Source organism: Mytilus californianus, unplaced genomic scaffold, assembly GCF_021869535.1.
Source record: "Mytilus californianus isolate M0D057914Y unplaced genomic scaffold, xbMytCali1.0.p SCAF_13, whole genome shotgun sequence".
Lineage (NCBI taxonomy): Eukaryota > Metazoa > Mollusca > Bivalvia > Mytilida > Mytilidae > Mytilus > Mytilus californianus.
Genome location: NW_026262615.1, coordinates 1,100,784 through 1,118,281, shown reverse-complemented (window position 1 = coordinate 1,118,281; position 17,498 = coordinate 1,100,784). Strand labels below are relative to the sequence as shown.

At 31.0% G+C, this 17,498-nt stretch overlaps 1 protein-coding gene across 1 annotated transcript in view; it reads right to left on the bottom strand.

Moving 5' to 3' along the window:
- The window catches only part of LOC127722984 (WD repeat-containing protein 35-like), a 35,395-nt gene that overhangs the window by 13,607 nt on the left and 4,290 nt on the right, over nt 1-17,498 (bottom strand). The window contains exons 5-21 of the mRNA XM_052229386.1: nt 17,108-17,209; nt 16,573-16,652; nt 15,818-15,898; nt 14,921-15,086; nt 14,033-14,178; nt 13,487-13,612; nt 7,596-7,688; nt 6,762-6,854; nt 6,215-6,411; nt 5,735-5,807; nt 3,978-4,031; nt 3,419-3,528; nt 2,148-2,289; nt 1,761-1,829; nt 1,210-1,338; nt 884-972; nt 408-525 (exon numbers count right to left, since the gene is read on the bottom strand). Coding sequence (XP_052085346.1) covers nt 408-525; nt 884-972; nt 1,210-1,338; nt 1,761-1,829; nt 2,148-2,289; nt 3,419-3,528; nt 3,978-4,031; nt 5,735-5,807; nt 6,215-6,411; nt 6,762-6,854; nt 7,596-7,688; nt 13,487-13,612; nt 14,033-14,178; nt 14,921-15,086; nt 15,818-15,898; nt 16,573-16,652; nt 17,108-17,209 — 1,868 coding nt within the window. The remainder of the gene's footprint in view (nt 1-407; nt 526-883; nt 973-1,209; nt 1,339-1,760; nt 1,830-2,147; nt 2,290-3,418; nt 3,529-3,977; nt 4,032-5,734; nt 5,808-6,214; nt 6,412-6,761; nt 6,855-7,595; nt 7,689-13,486; nt 13,613-14,032; nt 14,179-14,920; nt 15,087-15,817; nt 15,899-16,572; nt 16,653-17,107; nt 17,210-17,498) is intronic.

Genomic DNA, 17,498 nt, shown 5'->3' with positions numbered 1-17,498 from the left:
AACGTACACGGATTTTACATATCTGTCTCTGGTCCATGTTCTACCATCATTGTCAAGACAACATCCGGTATTAGGAAAATATGCTTTTTAAAAACGAAAGTAAAGTTTTTGACAACGTTATTTTGCACAAATAAAGAGTCTAAGGCAGATATTAGTACGCTGATGTTGCACACTTTGAATGATGCACTGTCAATTTAACAGTTGAAGTCAGAACATCAAATTTATATCAAAGTAAAGTTTAATATCGTTTTTTTAATGTGAATCACTGGTTATATGATGGCCAACTGATTACTATAATTGTCTTTTGTTACTAAGTCTTAAGGGATTAAAATTGGGATCAGACATAAAATGTCCGGCTGGCTCAAATATTTTTTGGAAGCCCTGCCTCACACATTTCTTTAACTCACCTGTAAATTACCAAGCCTTTTAACAAACTCTATTCCCTGATAATCTTTACATCTAACAAAAGCCTGCTCAGCTACTTTCAAATTCAGTTGTTCCAAAGCTGATTCAGCCAAAAGTCTCCTGGAAACAAGAAAGTTAAATTTTTTTTCTGAAAAATTCTTTACCATAAACATTAATGTAAAGCTTGAAAATAATAGGCAATAATTTACTGAATTTTTTACATGTTTTCCCTTTAGATTAAAAACATGAACACTGTAATATTATCTAAAGAATATAAATTATGTTTAATAATTTAATGTCAGAGAGCATGAATGTAGGTCATGGTAACCTATTTTCCCCTGAAGCAGCCTACTTCCTATGATACATACTTAAAAATACAAATGAAATTGCCAAAAACATCCACTTATAAGGACAAAGGTCATACTACAGAAAATTAAAAAAATATATTATTTTTCCATTTCTCAGAATAAATACAAACCAGAGTCTTGGGTGTGGATTATCCTCTATAAACTGTTGAGCATCAGCTATACCAACTTTTTCTAACAGATCTCGTGTGTCTCTTAATGACTGAAAAATAATAAATTTGTAAAATATAAAGTTTTATAAAATAAAAAATACCTGGGGTTTTTTTTTGGTGTAATTTCTGTTAAATTTTTTAATTTGGGTCCTATCTCAAATTAAAAAAAAAACAACTTTAGAATCAGAAACTTCATTGCTAACTATACATGCACAATTTTCAATAAGTACATCTTTAACCATCAAACAGAAATTCTCAAAGTTTCCTATTAATCTTGATTTACATACTTTAATCTCCATTTCTGCCATGCTTTCTTTGGTTGGGTTTTCTGGATCTTTCATAATCTCATCCAGAAGGACAGACTTGATCTGCAGATCGTTGAAGTTACAAATGTAACCGCTGCTTAAAATTGGTTCCTGAAATGTATGACCACTACATCATTTATTATCTGTCTAATATCAACATACTTTGGAAGCATCATTTGTACGTGAACAAAATATTGATAAAAGTTATTCCTTTATCAATATTTCCCATATAATTCTAAACAAATTTGAAAATTTTCCAAAAATAATACTTTGAAATCTTTTTCTGACTGATTTTCTTGAAATTTTTACAAGAAACTCAGGAATATTTGTTTTTTACATAAATTTTCATACTTTTGTTTAAATCTAAGTGTTCCAGTATTCATACGTTAAAAATAAACAGATGTTTTTGGATTCATAAGCTACTTTTTGTATATAGTAATATCTTGACATCAAAACTAAAGTTTGAAATCAATTCGTGACTATGATAATGAAAGTTTTCTTTTAAAACAATCTACAAACACAATGTAGCTTACCTCAGGATCCAGATTTCTAAAGATGTACATCCTAGTTTTCTCCATCATAGCAAACAACTCTGGATTATCCTGAAATTACATTTTACATGTTAAATTATATATACCACAGGGATATTCAATTGAAAAAATCAAACTCCCCCTCCAAATTATTTTATAGCATTTTTAGGAGGACACTACCTGTAAAAGTTTAGAACTGCTTCCATGGTTGGCTAACCTCTTTTCAGAGAGCCTTCTTGGGGTAGGGTTTTTGTTTAAATCTTTTCATCGTGAGTAAATGAGGACAAGACAATCAGAATTTATTTTATACACACTTGAATATTCACTTTAGATTGTACATAGCAAGCATGCATTCTGTAAAACAACAATCATATTTTAATTACAACTAACCTCTGCCCACTTCATATCCCAGACATCTTTACGTTCAAATTTCAAATGTTCTCCAACAATTTCTTTTCCGTCAGTATCCGTTATCCTTGTGTCAATGTCAAAGAAGGTCAACACACCACTGATGTCAATAATTGACAAACGACTACAAAATAATAAATATTCCTTTCAGAAATATTTTTGAATCAAATATTAATTGACACACTCTTTAAAATTAAAATAAATCTTTATCTTAAAATAAACCACTTATACATACAACTCTATCGAGCTATTCCATTATCTAAAAAATGGTTCTTGGTTGTATTGATATTTTGAAAGTCCCTTCCTACCCTCCCACATACATTTTAATGGAATAGCCCTTAGACTGTTCCATAATATATAGTTTTTTTTTTCATATTTCTGCAAGAAATGAAATAGCATGCTTATCAATAAATTTTAAATACCCAAAGCTTACTACAAATCTTTCGAGGAAAAAATGTTTACAGAATAAAATTTGATAATGGAAATGGGGAATGTGTCAAAGAGATAAAAACCCGTCCAAAGAGCAGAAAACAGCCGAAGGCCACCAAGGGTCTTCAACACAGTGAGAAAATCCCGCACCCACAGGCAGGCTTCAGCTGGCCCCTTAACAAATATGTGTACTAGTTCAATGAAAATGGACGTCACGCTAAACTCCAAAACATATAAATGAACTAAAATTAAAAAACATACAAGACTAACAAAGGCTACAGGAAGTTGTTTATCCCTTATATTAATGGTTCATCTTTCATGGTTGGAAGTTACACAGACAAAAAATGAATTGAGTGTGACATTGTTAATTTCATTCAAAGCGTAGTTACATTTAAAATTCAAGTTAATTCTATTTTCTTGGAATGTTAAATATTTTAAATTTCACAAGATTTTTTTAAAAATTCAATTCTTATCAATATTTTAAAAGTTGTTTGCTAGATTGCACTTGACAAATACAACTTCAACAAAACCAATAAAAGGACTTTTTGTTTGTGATATGCCACTGAAATAAAAAAAAATACATAAATTTCATGTTATGCTCAAATTTCCTTTAGGGATGTAATATTGCATACCGAATTCAGTCAGGTGTTGTCAGTGTTTTTTTACTCCAAAATTAAAATTGCAAGGAAGAGGTGCGAATTATAGAGTACCATAAGTAAGATATAGGGGATAAACATGATAATGCAATGTTTGTTTACATTCTGCCATTTTTGTTAATGAAATTGTAGAGGAAGCCTTTATTTCTTTTTTTGATTATCCTTTACCTGGAAGTTGAATTAAGGGATAGCTGGTGTGGTCTGCAGTTCAGGGCATATTTATGTGTAAGTGACAACATCGGCATAGAGTATCTGTTCAGTGTCCCTGATTCTCTCCCCTGAAATCAAATATCAAATTGACAATGTTAAATGGAACTTTCATTGGTAAAACAAAATTAACAGATAGTTATAATTACTACATTTCTATCTTTTTAAATATTTTTTATTTTGCATGGCAGCAGAGAAAAAAGAATAAAACTTTAATCACAGAATTTAAGACAATTTTCTCTTTCAATAAAATTATTACAATTGTTTTAATCTAACATAATTTCATTCCAACGGGAATGTCTAGAAAAACAAATGGAAATTTTATGCAAAGAATCAAAATTTATCATCGCATTATTTTCTTGATAATTATTTATGTATATGTGTTTTACATTTTTCTGGTAGAAGAAGAAAAAAGTATCAGTCATACATATCAATCTTTGAACATAAAAATTACTTAAAGCATTGAAGGATGTGTAATTGTCTGCAAATTATTACAGGAATTTGCTATATTCATACTCACCACAATCAATACTTTATCTGAGGAGCAGATACAACAAATAGGATCTTCTGTATTCTTAAATAAAAAACAGAAAAAAAAAATTAGTCATTAAGATATACATACAATTTGTATAGTGATTGACAATGTATGACATATGTAAAAAGGGCTGTTTCAAAATTGATATGGTGAGAGGCAATCAAATTAAATGATTGTGGGGGGTTGCGTTTTCCTTAGAATTTTTATAAGAATTATATGTAAAATGAATATATTTTATCATGGGTGGTTGGGGTCTAAAAAAAAGTGCCTCCCATGCCCTCCATGCATTTAATTCTGGAACAAATACTTTGCACATTTAATTTGATTTTTTGCTAGAACTATTAAGTGTAAATATTTGCAGGTTTTCATGTTAAATGTAATTCTATACTTATCATTCTAAATGTGTACTCGTTTTAAAAAGTTAACTTTCTTGCAGTAATAGAATCAATGAAAAACAATATTTAGTTAAAATGAACATACATGTACATGTTTAAAATCTCAAACACACTGACAAATTAACAATCATGAATACCAAATACTCATAAACATTTCTCTGTGCAAATACAACAACTGTATAAACCCACACGTATCTATCTATTGGGTGTTTTTGATATTACAATATGAGGTATAAAATATGAGAACAACATTAATTCTTATTATCTCCATCTGAAATACCTCACTTATATTTTTGGTCGTCACAGACATAAAGATTCAATGAAAGGAATTTACTTGGTGCAACATGAAGATTTGGGAACATAACTTTTTTTCTTATTTTACTGAAATGCATGCAGATAATAATTAGAACAGCATTAATTTCATTAAGTTGAGAACAATAATAATACAACAGAATACTGTTGATACCTGGGTCTTCTGACGGAAACTCTAGTGACAAAAAAAATTAAAATAATTATGTTTCACTGTCAAAAAAATTTAAACACATTTCTTATTGAGTTCTGCAATAAATCTTGCTGTAAAAATGCAACTATAAATTCACGGCTCTTTTCCCTGTTTAATAACTTAAAATGTTATCTGATTTCTTGCTTATGCATTATATAGAGCTGAATCTGTTATTGGGACTACACATTTCATATTAATATGTAAAATTTATTTCAAAGAATAATTTTAAAGGCTAGATGAAAAAACAATTTTGAGGAATTTATAGATTAAATTAAATTCCAAAGTGTAAATTCTGATAATACTTTATCAGAAAGTGTCAATAGGATGTGTATGCCCTTATGTCTGAAAGGATTGTTAACTTTTAGCAGCAAAATAATCTATTTGTTTATGGACCAAATGTTTCGAGAAACTCTGTGTTACATAACTGGTCATATTTAGTTTAAATTAGGAAAAAGCCATGAATAAAAAAAATTCTTACATTTTTTCTCTTGAATGGATACCATAGGTTATTTCATAATAATAAGTACCAATTTCTTGATTTACTTGATTTTGCGATTTTGATAAATTCTGCATACCAGCTTATACAATTTTTGTTTGATCAAACACTAGAACTGTGGTTCACCTGTATCCACGGAAATAAGAACCCCACAAATAACAAAAATTCTACATTTAGTTTCCCTAAGTCTTCAGTGAATACAAAAAAAGAATTGTAAGTACTTAGAATTGCCTCAGAGAACTACATTAAAATTACTAAGAATTGCTTTTATCTATGGATATTGATTGAATACTAAAAGTATATACACTATAAAGTAATCCATCCCAACATTCTAAATTCTTGACAATACCTGGAAAGCTTTTGAGAAATCTACTTCATCTTGAGCTGCACCTCCTGATGGTTGTTCATCTATATGGTGTAATCTGTAACAGAGGAGATAATCATTATTATTATCATTATTGTAATAGGGGAGGCAATCATTATTATCATTATTATTGTAACAGGGGAGACAACCATCATTATTGTAACAGAGGAGACAATCATTATCATTTGGTTTAGGAACACAGTTATCATCCTGTGATTTTTTTGTCCCTAGGCTGATGCATAGAAAAATGTCACATGATACGAAATATGAAATACTTTACGAAAGCTTTATTTGGATTCGGTTTAGTTTTAAACTAAAAATCATAAGCTCTACAGAGCTTTTAACTGAAACATGATACATCTTTTTCAACCTCCAAATTGAAACAACAACTTACTTAAATTAAAAAACAATTTTAATAGTCAGAAAAGGTAGAAATAATTTTTTTTTAGAGAAAACTGTTCTAACCTTTCTGTACCAGTCCTTCTCCTTCCTGCTACTTCAAGGGTAGATAACTTCTTTGGATTTTTAAACTGCCATGTGTAGAAGGCTTCTTTGGATCCTGTTATGATGTGGGTCTTCGTCATAGTCAGATAAACAGGATCAATCTCAACATACTTAGAGTCTAGAGGAGTTCCAATAGAATTACACAATACTAATACATACTGTAAAATAAAAACTTAACTTACAGTTATTTAGTTACAATTATAGAAAAATAAAATATAAATGTAGCATTTCGAGGAGGATGACCATATACATGTACAAGCTTCTAACTCAATTTGTAATTCATAAACATCTCAAATGATATCCTAAATTATAAAACAAAGTAAGCCTTAGCTTAACCAAAGTTTAATCCTAATTTATCAACAACATCTCAAATAGTAAGTTAACTCAATTACTCAATTACATTTCTACTTTTTCTGCATTTTACAGTAAGTACCATTCTACCAACATAGAGGTTCACATGCAATATCAAGCTATTAATTTCAAAATTCTATATTTAAAAAGACCAAACCTGGTTGGTTGAATCGTCTGCTTTGGTTGCTAAGCAACAGTAATCTCCACAGGCAGTTATAGCAATCAAATTTCTCACATACTTTACATATTTCTGAAATCAAAATAACAAAGTATATTGAAATATTGTTGTAAAGATTTTTCTTATCTTATAAAAAGTCATTATAATGTAAAGGAAGTTATCCATCAGTTTTTGTACACATTGTAATAATTGTCCTTTCATGTAAATTATAAGAACCTGAACCACATTGCTTCTAATGCATGAAATAGTTGACTCTTAATATTTGTTAAGGCCACAACACATCAACCTCAGGTAAAATAAATTCAGTAATACTAATTGTTATGTTACCTCTCCATTATTATCAACACCCACAATAAGAATCTTCAATTCCTCAAACTGTTCTTGTGATGACATGTTGGATTAAAAACAATCCACTTTTAAATAGTTTTATTTAATTTACAAAAGCAACACCAGTGAATGCACTGCTGCACTACATGTACATGTAGTTTTCAATTGTGTTGAACATTGTATGGCTGTTAACTACCACTGGTTAAACTTTTATAATGAATAACCCCAAATACTTTGGTTCTTATAATATTATAGACAAATAAATAGTTACTTCATTACTTGTTATGTAATAATCTGTTGTGTTCAAACTCTAAAATATTGGTGAGACATTATATTTTTGTATAAAGTTATGTTAAATCATTGGTACTAAATCATCTACAACTTTTTTAAGACACTAGATCCCTGCAAACTCTAAAATAGCTCAAAATGTACTGCTTCAAATTTTTTGTTCATGGGCACAGCCATTACAGGGGAGATAATCTTTACCTCTCCATTCTTGGTATCCCAAAATATAACACAATGCTCAACTCTCTCTGGTTTGGTGAAGGAATACACCACAGTGTTAGAACAATATCCCCACTGAAATACATAAAAGACATATTTCATCATTCCATTAAAATAAAAATTATATTAAAATTAAATTTGATGATACAACATTAAACAACCAATAAACAATCATCAATAGATGAAAAAGAATTTGAATATTGTCTGTGACAACATTTCCACATTTATATAATTTAATAAAATGCTCCGCTGGGGCGCAGCTTGATACGACCGCAGAGGTCGAACCCTGAACAGTTGGGGCAAGTAAGGACACAACATTCAAGCTTGATACAGCACTGAATTTGGATTGTAATGAAATATTTGACACAGCATAGGTTTCTGACACAGAATGAAAGTGGTCTAAGAACTTATAATTTTTTAATTTACCTATTCATACATGTGATGGACTGTGAAACTCAGATCAGGAGATTGGGAAATTTTGGTCAGGAGATTAGGACTCAGATCAGGAGGTTTTTAATTGACATAAATTTTGTCGTAAATGTAACCGTGTGCTGTAAAAATGGTCTTTTAAAGTGTGTTTTCTTCAACTTTCCATCCAATTTATTATGTTTATAGTACCCTTGTACTTATAAAGTTTCTCCATCTTTATATTCTACATGTTCAATCTAACATTTTTGTTTCAGTATGTTCTTTAAGTTATTTACTTCATATTCTATAAAACAATCATTGCAACCAGATCATTTGTTTTACTATCTGCAAATAGCTTTTGTTTGCATACTCAGAAAATCATTCTAACTGTGAAGAAGGGTCATAGTTATTATATAAATTTCAATTTAAGCCTTGAAAGGAAGTATAGAATCCTCAAATAATTTTCAAATTATTATTTTTTTATTTGTCCTAAGACATTTAAAATCATTTATTTACCATCCTTTTATGATTATTTGTTCAATTTATATTTTATTTATATTCTTTTAAAAATTTTCATTATTAAAAGGAAAGTAACTTAAAACAGGATAAATCAAGGGAAGTAACCCAATAAATACACAGTTTTTGTTACACAACGGCAGGGTTCATTCCCTCTATTCCCACTTTTTATAAATCTGGTAAGAAAAGTTAATATTTCATGTGGGAATAGGGGGAAAACTTGTGCAAACAAAGGATTATACTGTACAAACATTTTTAATCAACTGTTAATTGACCAGTGTTTTTTTTTTTTTATTAGGACAGGTAATAAGTTATTTTTGCATTTGTATGAATTCTGTTTTTTTTTAAACAAAATAAATATGAAAGAAATTAAAACAAATATAAGTAAATTATTTTATTTCTTTTATAACATAAATTCAACTGAAGATTCAAGCAAGTATAATATAACACAAATTTTACTACAGCACTAAATCAAATCACACATTGTAGCACATACATTAGACAATCACTGTATACAAGTCTATTAAAGTTTATCAATCTATTCCACGAGAAGAAGGTGGGAGGCTGCATCACCAATCTCTAACTCAGTCAATTAAAATTAATCAAATCTGATTGCTCATGCTTTGAAGTAAAGTTAACAGTTTTCACCCATTATTTTACATCTTTGATTATTGGTCCAAGTAATTATATTTTAAGAGTATACTTTTATTCCACATCTTAAGATTATACTTGGTTAATCTTATAATATTATTTATATCACGATTTAATTGTACAGCAGACAATTCTTTAAGGTTACAAATTCAAAAATTTAAAAATAAATCTTACTCCAATCTATTTATCATAATTATTCTTTATTTTCAAATATTTCTTCGATGAAAAAAGAAATAAACAAGGTATTATCCATAAATAGTGTACCAAATATGTTATGTTTTAAAAAAAATACAGGTAAATCTTAGGTGAAATTCTAATTAACCTCGATTGTTATAAAAACAAATTATTTATCAAAACACCTATTGTTATTTGCATGTGGGAAAGGTGTCTTCCTCGAATGCCAACATTTTATATGTTACCTATTCCTTGAACGCCAACAAAAATATTTCAATAGATGTTTATAGAATAACAAAAGGTGTTTTTATAACTATTTAAATGTTTTTATAAGTATTTAATTGCAACATGTTAACACTTTTTGATAAAAAAAAAATAGTAGATTTTGGGGTTAAAATTATTATGAATTTTAAAGAAATCAATAAATTAAAACATTTCTATTACTTTTTTATTAAAATAGAAAGATATTTTGGGAATGGAAATGTGTATTAACATAAGACATATTAAAGTAATTTTAGTTAGATACAATTATTTCAAACTAAAAAAAAGGAGATTAGATATTTTACAGTTGTCCCTCTACTTTTTACCAGTTATACACCCTACACAGCTTTGTGGATGGAGCTATGTACCCACTCGTCTTTGCGTTACTACCAGGAAAAGACCAGGCAACCTACATCCGTTTCTTCCAACTACTTAAAGATTACTGTCAACAACACCAACTGCAACTTCAACCAGAGACTATTGTACTTGACTACGAGACAGCAGCACACAATGCAGCCTCTACAGTGTTTCCTGGCATCACCAAGAAAGGTTGCTTTTTCCACTACACCAAGTGTATCTGGCGGAAAACTCAAGAGTGTGGCCTGCAAGTTCCATATTCGAACAACGAGGACATCCACAGACTGGTGAGAAGAGCAGCAGTTCTTCCAATGGTACCAACTGAGGAGGTAGAGGACGTCTGGTTTCAAGCTCTCCAAGACTTAGAGGATACAGATACAGACATCAACACCGCAAGATTTACTGACTACGTGACCGAGTACTGGGTAGAAGGCAACCGTCATCTGTGGAACCATTACAACACTGTAGGACCAAGAACAACCAACAACTTAGAGGGGTGGCACTCAAAGATCAAGAAAATCGTCCAAACTCCACACCCAAATATCTACAAGTTGATCGAGCTGTTACAACGCCAGGAAGCTGCTTCCAGATGTCAAATGCTGCAGTACGCCGCCGGTGGTAAACGAATCAACAGAAAAAGAAAATACAGAGAAATTGAGACCAGACTGGGTAACCTGAAACAGCGACATGCCAACAGAGAGATGACAACTGTACAGTTTGCAGACTCAGCATCGTATCTTTTACACTTGTAATAGACCGTTAAATGTGAAAAGTGCTTGTATAAACTATTCAACAATTGTTATCAGATCACATATGTAGTGCTTTTTGTCAATCTGCTAAATGTTTGCTTATGTCATATGTATTGTTTTCTGTGTGCACTGTGTACAAATAAATAATATATTATTCAAAATAGATTTATTTCTTCTTTTTATAATATGAAAAAAGTATGAAAATATCTTCCACAACTCTACAAAGATTCAAGAAAATCCATAAAATAGGGTAACAAGAATTCCGATGAGTTGCAAACATAACACCTAAACAATATATTATGAATCACTTACAATAAAAAAGGTGTAATATTATAACCAAGAAAAATATCCCGAACAACTGAACAAAATAAAACATAGTAATCTAACACGAGATACAAAGTTTCAAAAAATTCCATCAAGTAATATGGGAGGATATAACAGCACAAACAACTATAGAAAAACTATAGAAAAAAAAAACTATCAAAGTCCAAAGAGTCTATTGTAAAATTTGTGCAAACTGGAATTCCTGACAATATGCACATATGGACTTTGTGATGCAACACTTTTCAAAGTTTTATTTTAAGAGAATCCATATTTGTTCAAGCAGTAACAGCAAATATTGATTTTCAAGAACTTGACAAACATGAACTAGATTTAGCTACCTGTAATTTACCTATCTGTTTAATTAGTATGATTGTTTTGATAAGCATGCACTTTTGTTGTGATTACTACTTACACCTATTCCTCGAACGCCAACATAATTTTACAGGTAAATTGACGGTAGATCAAAGGATGTTGGCATTCAAGGAATAAACCGTGGGAAAATTGTTGATTACCAGTATGTTTGACACCCAAGCTGACAAGTGAAGCCATATAATTATGCATGTTAATTGATTTACAGGTAAAATATAACTTCAGGTAATGTCAGTTACACCAGATGCCTGAGATGATATGTTGGGCAGAAATTTTTCATTCATGAAAAATTTCATACACGGGATTATTTCCTCTTCAACAGGAGGTCTGGAGGAGACTCCTGAAAACGGGATTATTGTACTCCTGTCAAGAGGTTCACATGTATGCTATTCAAACCATATCATTATTATTTGCTTTTATATATAAATCAGAAATAACCATTTTAAATGGAAAATTTTAAAGAAAAAAAAGGAAAAAAAAATCCCCCCACCAAATTTTTTGAACCCCCTTATGATTCATCACCCCCACACTCAATCCCAGCTTTCCCTTTGTGGTATGATACCTTGCAGTACAATTTTAGAGAGATCCATTCACTTGAACACAAGTTATTGTCTGGAAACTAGAAAAATGCTTGTTTTTTGGTCCCTTTTTGGTCCCTAATTCCTAAACGTTTAGGGCAATTACCCCCAAACTCTAACCCAGCTTTCCCTTTGTGATATGGAACCTTGCAGTACAATTTCATAAAGATCCATACACTTACACACAAGTTATTGTCCTGAAACTAGAAAAATGCTTGTTTTTTTGCCCTTTTATAGCCCCTAATTACTAAAATTTTGAGGGAATTACCCCCAAAATTAATCCCAGCCTTCCCTTTGTGGTATGGTATCTTGCAGTACAATTTCAGAAAGATCCATACACTTGAACACAATTTATTGTCTGAAAACTAGAAAAATGCTTATTTTTTGCCCCTTTTTGGCCCCTTATTCCTAAACTTTTTGGGAAATTACCCCCAAACTCAATTCCAGCTTTCCCTTTGTGATATGGAACCTTGTAGTACAATTTCATAAAGATCCATACACTTACAAACAAGTTATTGTCATGAAACTAGAAAAATGCTTGTTTTTTGCCCCTTTTTGGCCCCTAATTCCCAAAATTTGGAAGAAATTACCCCCAAAAATCAATCCCAGTATTCCCTTAGTGATATGGAACCTTGTGATACAATGTCAGAGAGATCCATACACTTACACACAAGTTATTGTCATGAAACTAGAAAAATGCTTGTTTTTTGCCCCTTTTTGGCCCCTAATTCCTAAAATTTGGAGGCAATTACCTCCAAAATCAATCCCAGCATTCCCTTTGTGATATGGAACCTTGTGGTACAATGTCAGAGAGATCCATATACTTACACACAAGTTATGTCTGGAAGTTACAAAAATGCTTATTTTTGGCCCCTTTTTGGCCCCTAATTCCTTAACTGTTAGTACCATAACCCCCAAAATCAATCCCCACCTTCCTTTTGTGGTATTGAACCTTATGGTAAAATTTCATTGAGATCCATTCCCTTAAACTAAAGTTAGAGTGCGAAAACTAATGTGTCTTCGGACGACGACGCCAACATCATACCAATATACGACCACAAAAATTTTTTGGCGGTCGTATAAAAACAGTAAGAAATTTTTGTTGTTGTAAAATTTCATTCATAGGTTACTGGCAACCTCCATGACTATTATGTAATATCTTATGGCCCATATTTTTTAGTCTTTCTACAGCCTTCAGATATTGCTGTGGTAACACATGTAAATTCTTAACAAATCAAGCCTCAAGCCCACTTATGCCATGTTGTACTGTGATGTGACTGAGAATTGTCTATTTTGGTCATTTAATGTTGTTGGTTTGCTGTTTTGTTAATGTTTACTACCCCATGTCTCCTTTCAATCAAATAAAAAAAAAATAACACTATCACTATCACTATTCTTGAAATTAAAAGTGTAAACAAACAATAACTGTTCCATTTTTAGAACATAAATATCATAAAATCTTTTGAAGTTCTTAATTATAAAATACCTTATAATCTGGTCTAATATTAGCGAAGTAAATAAAGCTGTCGACAGCTAAAGCTATACGTAAACTTCCACCTTCCCATGAACATGAGGCTATCTGTTTACCAGGTACCTTCAGGGTCCTCAAATGCTGAAATAAAATATAATATGTTCTCAGAACACTTTAATATTACTAGGTTCTCCTACATATTGATTTTATAGGGTCCTACTTTCAGTTTTTCAGCTTTATACACTCAAATTATTTATCTTCGGTTCAAGTGGTCTAAATCAACACTTCACGTTAAAATTTGCACACAATGATACTATTTCCATCAAAGTGAAGCCATCACCTTTCACATCCTCACTTAATCTGCCATTGATTACACATTTATTTGTAGAAAACCAAATTCAAAGGGAACTTACTGTTACTCTAGACCCACTGATGTCCATTTTTTAGGCTGAATTTAAATACTGGATTTTATACTTAAAACTGACTCTAGTGCTAAGTGACATTTACTTCCTCAAGGCCTTCAGTGAGGAAACTACTGTACAAAATTCATACTGTATTTACCTCACCAAATGGAGCATAGAACTGAACCACATTGACCTCCTTATCTTGTCCCATTGCTCTCTGTGATCCAGCCACTGCCAACACAGATCCAGTATGGTTCCAGGCTATCTGTTGAACCTGCATACCAGTGTCTATCAGTACTGGATCTAAAATATAAAAGACATATTACCTCCCTTGTCATTGACCTTTTGATTGGATAAACAATAGTGAACAGGACAGTTTATGATAGTAGGATGCAAGGTACACATAGTTTAGGTGAAAATTTTTTACTGTAAATTCAGATTTTGTTTAGAGGTTTTAATTATTGTTAAAATTGCCACACGATAGGTTTCGCAAAAACTAAAAAGTTACATCATAAATTATGAAAGCATTATTTGTATGGAACATTTTCTGAAATTGTGATAATTAATCTTGAATTTTTGTACATTGTTTTAGGGCTGTTCCATTAAAACATACATGGTACCCAGGGAAGGCACTTTGAAAACGGAGTGACCACACACAGAAGCGATTTTAGAGTCCTGCATAATTTTTAAACCCGTTAAACACACTATTTCAAACCCACCCATAGTGGCAAATTTAAGTTGCCTTCCCTGGGTCCCATATATGTTTTTATGGAACCGCCCTTACAATCGCAATAATAATTGAATGCAAAAATTTTGGAATTTATGGTATGTTCCATGGACAATATGAAGCAAAATTAGTAAAATTTACCATACTATATATAAAAAAATTATTTTTTATTATCGTTTCTGATTTTTTAGATTTATGTTTGTATCAAAATATTCCCTTGAATAAACAATTATGCTGCAACCGTATGGCTACATTTTAATATTGGAATGGCAAATTGCCCGGATTAATGATTCTCAGTCCCATGTATTGTTGACTTACTTTCATCTAGTTCACTTCTCATGATCTGACATCTACCAGAATCAAAACAGATGGCCAGACTGGGACAGTTAGGTTCTACGTATCCATGTACACCATTGTACCATTGAAGTCCTGCAATGTGTAGGGCACCAGACACACCAGACAGGCAATACACCTGTACCTTAGACTGAAAAAAGAGAAATCAAGCTGTGAAAAGCACAGAAATTATTTACATAAGGACACTTATACATGAGCTGCGTCTGATAGAAATTGACCGTATGCAAGTGCACACATACCTGTACATGTATAAGACTTTGATTGATTTCGAAACATTCAAATACGAAATAAAAGATGAATTTTATTCTGTTTTGCAGGGTTCTTATAAAAATTCAATTTTCAAACGGTTACAGACTTTGCATAGAAATTCTTTTCAACCCGAACAGGATAACAGATGTATTAATATTTATTTTTCTATCTGACTCAGCTCATATTATGTTTTGCCAACAATAGCTGTTTTTGTGCAGTAATAATGGTAGAAGTTTCTTCAGCTTATAAAGTAGTCAAGATCGTCATGTCATTAGAAAACTTACAAACAATAATATACTATAAACTTAAGTCACATGTACTTGATTAGCTATGACCTTGGATAAGGAAACCATGAATTGTGTCTGAACCGAGTCAGTCATTAATATATACATGAATGAACAAGTCAGATTTTATTCCTGGTTAAACATAAAATGACTTTATATTTACTTGTCAGACTATAATGAAGAGTCATTGCAATACAGTAATTCTATCTAAATTCAATGTAAATTTGTAATTATTCAGCTCAGTTTTGGGCTTTGTGATAAGCAAAAAATATTAAGCTCTTTTATTCTGTGTCTAAAATATATAAAGTAAAACAAACCATATACTTACAATGAAATTTCCAGTGTTGTCATAAATATGTACCTCTCCATTTGTCATACCAAACAACAAAATCTTCCCATCAGCTGACCACTGAATTACAAGAATTTATTCAGAAATAGAAATAGCACATAAAACTCAACTTACCAACATTAGAGATTGTTCTATATGAATGTGGACTCGTAAGATAATTAATTTAACAGTATGGCCTGCAGACTGTTATACATTGTTTTGACTAATAGCTATTGACAATTTCCACTTCCCATTACATCAGGTTTGTCATATTTATAACTGGTCCCAAAGACTAAACCTTTTTTTCATTCACTGGATTGCTATCTCATTGTATACTCAACATCTCCTTTTATTCATAAAAGCTAATGTTGACCTATAGATTTGTATTGACATATGTCATTGCTGCCTCATTGACGTACATGTATAATCCATATCTTCTTTGATTCATAGTGAATACAATGAAAAATGGAAGTTTTTGCAGAGTTTAAATTGTATGACTTTAATGGCAAATCCTGACGGCGAGCTTTTATTTTCACAGTTTCCTTTCTCAATTTTTCTGTATTCCCAAATGATGAAACTTTTCTCAGTTTGATCTAAATCTGGAATTTGAAGCAAATAAACAACACAGGAAAAGTTCTAGTTTTTCACCATTCTAAATAAAGGAACAAAATTAAGATAGTTACATATGTATTATTAAATTTCTCTCCATATGAACTAAAATTGATCCCAACAATCATTTTAATTATGGTACTTACAGCAACATGAGCTAACTGTTGTCCTTTTAATTCTTTGCCCCATATCCTGTTACCATCTACTGATCCAACTATAACGGCACCTGCATATAAATTATAGCGGTGATACAACTGTAGAGAGTGGAGAAATATTAAATTGCACGAGATATGTTTGTAGAAAATCTGAAAAGTCAATCTCAACTTATCTGTTTATAACCGTGACAAAAAACATGTAACAAGAAAATAAATATGAACTGTATGAAATGTAATGACTTTCTAATTGTTGATCTTAAATTAAATATAACATTCCCTTCATGTTCTGAAGAATTCAAAATAACACTTTATTAATTTTGCCTGTCCTGAGTGCTTGTCTGATTTACCTTCATCAAGAATGCTCATACCCAAAATTTGAAAACCAATGATGCATAAAAATCTGCATACATGACGAGAAATTTGACCATATGAGACCAAAAACACATAGCTAAATCCATCTAAGGTCAACTTTGCCTGAAGGAGTTGAAACCTATGTTTATTAATAATTATAATAAAGTATACCAACCATCTTCATAAACAATACATATTTTCTGTCCATCGGCGTTCCATCCCATACTACGTACAACAGACTTATTCCTGTTGTTGATCATCTCCTCGTACCACATTCCTATAACAATACAACAACATTGATATGTACTTAATACAAACTGAATAGTTAACAGGTTCATAAGCACTGAAAACGTATATATTTTTCAAATTGGTACATTCATGATTGCAATGAATAAACTTTTTGTGCAGGGGTTAAGTTCGCTCGTTAAATAACAATTTGTTTAATGATATTTTAGCACATAAAACATAATCCCAAAATAAGGGAAAATAACCACTAAGCTAAAATTTTCACATTTACAGAATAAATTGCAAAATTTTATTTTTTCGTTTTAATATATCTTTGTATT